The sequence below is a fragment of the Humulus lupulus genome, chromosome 8 (genome assembly GCF_963169125.1).
Source record: "Humulus lupulus chromosome 8, drHumLupu1.1, whole genome shotgun sequence".
In the NCBI taxonomy this organism is placed as follows: Eukaryota; Viridiplantae; Streptophyta; class Magnoliopsida; order Rosales; family Cannabaceae; genus Humulus; species Humulus lupulus.
In genome coordinates this window covers 19,350,413-19,358,627 of record NC_084800.1, presented here as the reverse complement: position 1 = coordinate 19,358,627, position 8,215 = coordinate 19,350,413, and the positions used below count along the sequence as shown (strand labels likewise).

Genomic DNA, 8,215 nt, shown 5'->3' with positions numbered 1-8,215 from the left:
AAATGTTTATAAATCGTTGGTTTCAGAACTCCAGGCTCTTGGTTGGTGCGGAGTCTGCTCTACTCCGCCATTGATCTCCTAGTCTTCTTCATCAAATCCTAGCCCTAGATCATCACTCCTCTTCTTCTGCACCACGATCGTCGCATTATTTTACATCTCAAACCATCCCTCCTGATACAAACACTGCCATGATCACGCTTACGCCTCCTGTAAAATAAATGCTTCGCCGCCTCAATTCGCGGCCTTTAGGTCAGTCAGATTGTTGCCGAATTGTGACTCTAAATTTGTTTCGGTCACAATGTCTTGGGGATTGGGCTGGAAGAGGCCGTCAGAGGTCTTCCATCTCATTCTGAACTACGGCTCGGATGAGCCGGCGGAGAATCCTGGACGTACATCCTCGTCTTCGTCGTCGTCCTTATCCCCATCTTCGTCGTCGTCTGTACTGTCTCAAGATCAGGAACTGGGGTTTCGGATCGATTTGGATTGGTCGGCTGGTGATGATGAGGATCAGGTCGCGCTTAGGCTCCAGTCGCAACTAATGGTGGCACTGCCGATGCCGCAGGACACGGTGATTGTTGAGTTGAGGACCGATGAGGAGGAAGGAAATGTAGGTGTTGATATGAAGGTGGTGAAGAGGAGAGAACCGTTGCGGGCCGTCACTTTGAACAAGACAGCCGGCTCAGGCCAGCAGAGCGATGGCACTGGGGTTTTGACGCGCTTGTTGCGCTCCGAATTTACTTCAAAACTGCCCGGAGTTGGGGACGGTGTATCAGGTTGCGGCGAGCATTGGAAGGCCGTCACTTTGCTTAGTCTTTGTAGTTGTGGTTTGTCGGTGAGTCTTTAATTTCTTACCAGATTTTATATCTCGTTGATGGGAATTAATGGCATCTAATTCATATGGAGAGGGATCATATAACGAGAACAAATTAGCAGCCTGCACTTGACTGAGTCTCGTAAGAAAAAAAACTAGATTTGCTATTTTCAGTTTTCATCATAAATGTAGCAGAAAGTTTTTTTCCTTTCTGTTCTGTGTTCTTTTTAATGTGCAAATCCCTTCTGTCTTCTTTTTCTTTTTTGGGCTTATAGGTTTAATTTATTGGCTTCTGTAGTAAAAAAAATTGATTACAGTCTTCTATATTCTAATTGTCGTATCTACTTAATATTTAATTTAGATATTGTAAATTCTAATTCAGCGATACTAGGCGTAGATTATACAAACTGATTTTAGAACTTCTATCATAATATTATTTGAGTGGTATCACCTAGTATAGTTCCAGGGAGCGCAGTAAGGAACTTTTGATTTTGGGGATAGCTACTAGAGCTTTGCTATTGGTGAGTTTAAAGATTCTCATCTTTACTGCTTGAATAACTACTGATAGGTGTTGCCAGTTGAGATCACTCGCTTGCCACTTCTTGAGAAGCTTTACCTTGATAACAACAGACTATCACTTTTACCCCCTGAGCTTGGTGAGTTGAAGAGCTTAAAAGTTCTGAGAGTGGACAGTAACATGTTGGTTTCAGTACCTGGTAAGCATGATATTTTTTATTTGTCTTATAAATTTTAAAATTTATTGTGAATATGGTATCTTGTCATTACTGGTTAAACTAAAATTGCTTTACAGTTTGAGGGTTGCGAGTTTATCTGAGCTTCTTTTCTCTTTGTTTTGATTGAAATCAAGCAGTAGAACTGAGACAGTGTGTTGGTTTGGTGGAGTTATCATTGGAACACAACAAACTTGTTCGGCCCCTCCTTGATTTCAGGTCATTTTTTATTCAGTGATTTAAAATACATGTATTCGCCTATACATTGTTCCATTTCTTTTAACATACATTGTTAGTTTGTACATTGTTCTATTTTTCATTTCAGCAATGCTTTTGGAGCCTTTAATATTTTACTGGGCCTAATGGTTTTCTCCAGTTTTGTGACAGAGCTATGGCTGAGTTACGGGTTCTTAGGCTATTTGGTAATCCTCTTGAATTTCTTCCTGAAATCCTGCCCCTTCACAAACTTCGGCATTTGTCTCTTGCCAACATCAGGATTGTGGCAGATGATAATTTAAGATCAGTGAATGTGCATATTGAGGTAGTATTAAATGCAATACTGGTGACAGCGTTGGTATCATGAACTATCCAAGTACTGATATTAAAATGTTTATATTCATCTCTGTGGTAATGCAGATGGAAAATGTTTCCTACTTTGTTGCATCGAGGCATAAGCTAAGTGCCTTCTTTTCTCTTATATTCCGGTTTTCATCTTGCCATCACCCTTTGCTAGCATCTGCACTTGCAAAGATAATGCAAGACCAAGGTAACCGTGCAGTTGTTGGTAAAGATGAGAATGCAGTGCGGCAGCTTATAAGTATGATAACTGGTGATGATCGTCATGTGGTATGTTGGTATTTCTAGCTATCATGTGTAGTTACTTATGATTTGTTTACTCTGCTACGAAGGTACAGTCTAAATGACTCTTTCATATGGCAGGTTGAACAAGCCTGTTCTGCTCTTTCATCTCTTGCTGCAGATGTATCTATTGCAATGCAGTTGATGAAATCTGACATCATGCAACCCATTGAAACAGTGCTGAAGTCTATTTCGAGGGAGGAAGTAATTTCTGTATTGCAAGTTGTAGTGAAGCTGGCGTTTGCATCTGATAATGTCTCTCAGAAAATGTTGACCAAGGATGTATTGAAGTCACTAAAAGTTTTATGTGCCCACAAAAATCCAGAGGCAAGTTCTCTATTTTCCCTTATAATGTAGAGATCTAATCACTTCTGCTATGCTCTAATTTAATAGTTTGGGTTTCTTTGCCATCAGGTACAAAGATTAGCATTGCTAGCTGTTGGAAATCTGGCCTTCTGTTTTGAAAATCGCCGTCTTCTGGTTACATCTGAAAGTCTGCGAGAACTTCTGCTGCGATTAACAGTTGCATCTGAGCCTCGTGTGAGCAAAGCCGCGGCTCGTGCTTTGGCAATTCTTGGTTAGTCTCCTAGGTCTAATCAATTTTTTTTTTCACTATTAGTGTGATAGCTGTATTAATGTCACGAATTTGTAGGGGAGAATGAAAATCTACGGCGTGCTATAAGAGGAAGACAGGTGCCAAAACAAGGGCTGCGCATACTCTCAATGGATGGTGGTGGCATGAAAGGTCTGGCAACTGTTCAGATTCTTAAAGAGATTGAGAAAGGCACTGGAAAACAAATACACGAGTTGTTTGACCTCATATGTGGCACATCAACGGGTGGCATGCTTGCTGTTGCCCTTGGCATCAAGCTGATGACATTAGCTCAATGTGAAGAAATATACAAAAATCTTGGTAAGTATAGTGGATGTATAATAAGCATAGATGCTACACTACCCCAACCTCCGCCTTTTTTTCTTTCTTAAATATAATTTTTCGTTCTCTAACTTTATTTCCTCTACTTGAATATTGGATTTTTAGGAAAACTTGTATTTGCTGATTCTGTGCCAAAGGATAATGAGGCTGCAACTTGGAGAGAGAAGTTGGATCAACTTTACAAAAGCTCATCGCAGAGTTTTAGGGTAGTTGTACATGGATCTAAAGTGCGTATCATAGTTTATTACAAATACCTTCTCAGTCTCCCTTTTCTGTTTCTCTCATCTTTATTTATTTATTTTAAATATAAACATTAAGAAATTTCATAAGCTTTGATGGCCAATTCTACAAATAGTTTGATGAAACTATAACATAATCTTTATTGTTCAACACATCGCATATTTCCTTGATTTTATAAGATGTGAGGTTTTAGGGGGTGAAGCCAAATCATTGCTCGAACAAGGCTGTGGCATTTTTTATTTCATTATTTGTTATATTCCTCATGCACATTTCCTTGCAGCACAGTGCCGATCAATTTGAGAGGTTGTTGAAGGAAATGTGTGCTGATGAGGATGGAGATCTGTTAATAGAGTCTGCTGTGAGAAATGTTCCAAAGGTTTTTGCTGTGTCTACATTGGTGAGCGTGATGCCAGCTCAGCCTTTTGTATTCCGTAATTATCAGGTACTCAGAATTCATTTTGCAGGAAGTTGTTTCTTTATGGTTTAACTGGTATTCTTTTGCACTGAGTTATGGCAGCTGTACCCAGTTAATTAAATATATTTTTTTCCTTGCTTTTTATGGTATCTACTTGAGTACCCTGCTGGAACACCAGAAATTCCTCTTGCAAGTTCAGAGAGTTCAGCCATCAGTATTTTAGGATCACCTACTACAGGTGCTCAAGTTGGCTATAAGCGCAGTGCTTTTATAGGAAGCTGTAAACATCAAGTATGGCAAGCTATACGAGCGTCATCTGCTGCACCGTACTATCTTGATGATTACTCGGATGGTATTTTATTTTATTTTTGTTGAAATGGACCTCACTTTTTTGTCAAAGTTTTTTTTTCTTTTCAAAGTTGATGGGACTAAATTTTCTCCTTATACTGATTTTTCGTTAAAACCCTGCAATTTCTATAGATGTAAATCGTTGGCAAGATGGTGCAATAGTGGCAAACAATCCTACAATCTTTGCCATAAGAGAAGCACAACTTTTATGGCCTGATACAAGAATTGATTGCCTTGTTTCCATTGGGTGCGGCTCAGTACCAACAAAGGTCTCTCTCTTTCACACACACAAACTTGCGCGCATGCACACACTCACAAATTATCGAAATGATCTTCTGGGAGATTGCTCTTCTTTTGATAATTAGAAGAGTTCACTCAGCATGATTTTTAACCAGAAGCTGAGAGAAGATTGTAAAATTACTTGAAAGAACTATTTTTTTTTGGGTACTTAAAAGAACTATTAAATGATCAGAAATGGCATTCTTCTCTTTGTTAATGTACCAAATCACAAATGGTGTTGGATACAAGTGTGTCAAACTTACAAAGTATTTCACTTAGATCAACAGTTGTATTCTTTCAAGTTTTTTAGTTTATAAAATCTCTGATATTGCAGGCACGGAAAGGTGGTTGGCGTTATTTGGATACTGGCCAAGTTTTGATTGAGAGTGCATGCTCTGTTGACCGGGTAGAGGAAGCTTTAAGCACATTACTCCCTATGCTCCCTGAAATACAGTATTTTCGTTTTAATCCAGGTACTTATTGATTATGAGTGTGTTAGGACCCAAATAAATTCACACACCACATAAAGCACCATCACTCTCCTCAAAGAGCGACTGCTCCTAATCTTAAATTCATACAAATACATTGGATGATCCTCTTTTCATCTCCCTTACCCTATTTAAATATACTCAATATAGACTCTTACACTTCACAAAACCATTACTCTTTATTACAAAATATAACTGGCCACCTAGAAAATCTTTCACACTCCCCACTACCTAATGTATGTCTCTGTTACTAACTCTTAGCCCTTGGTGTCTAACAGAGTGTTATATTATTTAGTGGGCATGAGTGTGAATAGAAATCTCTTTTGCTTGAAGAAATTGGACCGTTATTCTTTTCTGTCATTTACGTAACATTCTCAACTAGTAAATGATTCTTTAAAGCCAAAAATTTTGCCTCTGCAGTTGATGAACGATGTGATATGGAGCTAGATGAGACTGATCCAGCTGTCTGGTTAAAGTTGGAAGCTGCAGTTGATGAATACGTTCAAAACAATTCTCTTTCCTTTAAGAGTGCTTGTGAGAGGCTACTGCTACCTTTCCAACAGGACGCTAAGTTATCTGAGAATTTTAGATCTCAGTATCTCTCCAAGGCAAAGGCTTCAAGTACTGGTATTAGTGTGTATATCTCTTTTAATGTCTCTCTATGGAATTTTTCCTTAATGGATACATTTTTTGTCTTTGGAACTTATTAATTTTCGGTCCTCTGCTGTGATAAAGGTGAAAAAAGCCCATGTTTAGGTTGGAGACGTAACATTCTGCTTGTTGAAGCTTCACATAGTCCAGATTCTGGACGAGTTTTGCACCATGCTCGTGCACTTGAGTCATTTTGTTCACGGAACGGGATACGGTTATCCCTTATGCAAGGAATATCAGGATTTGTGAAGACAATCCCTGCGACAACATTCCCAACACCATTTGCATCACCTATGTTTACTGGAAGCTTCCCTTCAAGCCCACTTTTATTTAGTCCCGATGTTGGAACTCATAGGCTTGGTCGAATTGATATGGTGCCACCTTTAAGTTTAGATGGTCAATCCGTTAAGGCTGCTTCATCACCACCGAAGTCTCCTGCAGGACCCCGGCAACTTTCTTTACCAGTCCAATCGTTGCATGAGAAATTACAGAATTCTGCACAAGTGGGCATTATACATTTGTCTCTTCAAAATGACTCGCATGGTTCAATATTAAGGTCAACAAGCTCCCTTGTCTTGTGAATTTAGCAGGTATTTTTGTTTAGTTCTAATTTCTTGATTGCCTATTTATGTAGTTGGCAGAATGATGTATTTGTGGTTGCTGAACCTGGGGAGCTTGCTGATAAATTCCTACAAAGTGTTAAAAGGAGTCTATTGTCAGTGCTGCGGAGCCGCAGAAAAGCTGGATCACTACTTGCAAATATTACAACTGTTTCTGATTTGGTTGCAAGTAAACCGTACTTCCAAATTGGAGGCATTGTCCACCGATATATTGGACGCCAGACTCAAGTAGCTTCTTGCTCTTTCTTCCTTTATCTTTTCATTGGGTGGATTTTTTGAAATTGTATCATTTTGATCTTTGTTGTCGTATTTGAAGGTTATGGAGGATGATCAAGAAATTGGGGCATACTTGTTTCGGAGAACAGTTCCTTCGATGCACTTAACACCCGAGGATGTTCGTTGGATGGTAGGTTTACTTTTTCATGGTTCTCATTGATTTATTTAATTTTATTTTGCTTCTCTATATTTCGAGCTTCAGATATCATTACCATTCAGTCTCTGCTCAAGTTTTTTCTTTTGTTTTGCTGTTTTTTCCCTTTGTTTTCAAGTACAAAGAAATTATCTATTAGTATTAGTTTCACACGAGCACAGTTAAGCTGCTATGAACTAAGATTTTTAAAACAGAAGCTGTCCGAAGGATATAATCAATTAATTAATAGAATGCAAGTACAAGAACAAGATAAACATTATGAGTGGCATTGTTTTTGATATACTTTGAAATAGATTGATAATTTCCTTAGAAGTGCTTCTTTCTTGTAGAATAGGAAAACCTCTAACCCCATAAACTTCTAGCCTCATAGCATATGGTACTGTACTTTTTCATTTGGAACAGAGACCGGATGACCACTTGATCAAACACATTATTGGGACTTTTAAGGTAAAATAATATAGGCACTATAGGTTATTACTATGCAAATAAGACATAATATTTGAAAAATTGCCATTGATTTATGTTCTGACTGGGAAACACAACATTTCATTTAGACGGTCATCTAGTTATTTGAAGATGTAATGTTAGACTACATGAAGTTCACAATTTAATTTGATTGATATGTTTGATAATTCTAGGTCGGTGCTTGGAGGGACAGAATCATAATTTGCACTGGGATGTATGGGCTGACGGCATCTTTGATTAAGGCTTTTCTAGACTCGGGTGCCAAGGCTGTTATATGTTCTTCGGTTGAGCCTCCTGAGACACAACCGCTCACATGGAATGAATCTGGGGAATTCAGTAAATATGAAAATGGGAAGTTTGAAATCGGTGAGGAAGAGGGTGAAGATGAAGAGACTGAACCTGTCAGCCCCATCAGTGATTGGGAAGATAGTGATCCAGAGAAAAATGGTGACCGCTCTACTGGTATTTGGGATACAGACGAGGAAGAATTGTCACAGTTTGTATGCCAACTGTATGACTCATTGTTCCGGGAGGGAGCCAATGTGGACTTTGCTCTACATCATGCTCTTGCCTCACATCGCAAATTGAGGTATTCATGCCATCTTCCCACAATACAGTAATTTTTTAGATGATAAATCTCGTATAATAGGAAATGAAAATTAACACAAAACCATAGCGAGAGAGAGAGAGAGTATAGGACACCGACAGTGAATATTTTTTTGAGAAAAATAAGAGAGAACATTCAGTTTTGAGGCCGTACCAAACCAAAAAAAGAGAAAGAAAAGGTAGTCTACAACATGTAACGTTGAATATTTTAATGAGAAGCTTTTTATTTATTTATTTATTTATATTCCCACGTTACATGATCACTTTTTTTTTTTAAGAAAAGGGGAAATCATCACTTTGAACCGGGTTGATTTGAAGTTGATCACGCTATCTTTAACT

The 8,215-nt window shown here is 38.5% G+C and overlaps 1 protein-coding gene across 1 annotated transcript; it reads left to right on the top strand.

The window, feature by feature from the left end:
- On the top strand, positions 1 to 8,114 carry LOC133795296 (phospholipase A I). The gene is made up of 18 exons (XM_062232751.1): positions 1 to 832; positions 1,380 to 1,527; positions 1,683 to 1,761; positions 1,930 to 2,083; positions 2,179 to 2,388; positions 2,482 to 2,727; positions 2,815 to 2,977; positions 3,053 to 3,313; positions 3,440 to 3,561; positions 3,855 to 4,016; positions 4,149 to 4,341; positions 4,470 to 4,606; positions 4,951 to 5,089; positions 5,525 to 5,731; positions 5,840 to 6,311; positions 6,390 to 6,603; positions 6,692 to 6,781; positions 7,444 to 8,114. The coding sequence occupies exons 1-18, from the start codon at positions 299 to 301 to the stop codon at positions 7,888 to 7,890; spliced, it is 3,978 nt and encodes a 1,325-aa protein (XP_062088735.1). The 5' UTR covers positions 1 to 298; the 3' UTR covers positions 7,891 to 8,114.
- Positions 8,115 to 8,215: the final 101 nt, after the last annotated feature.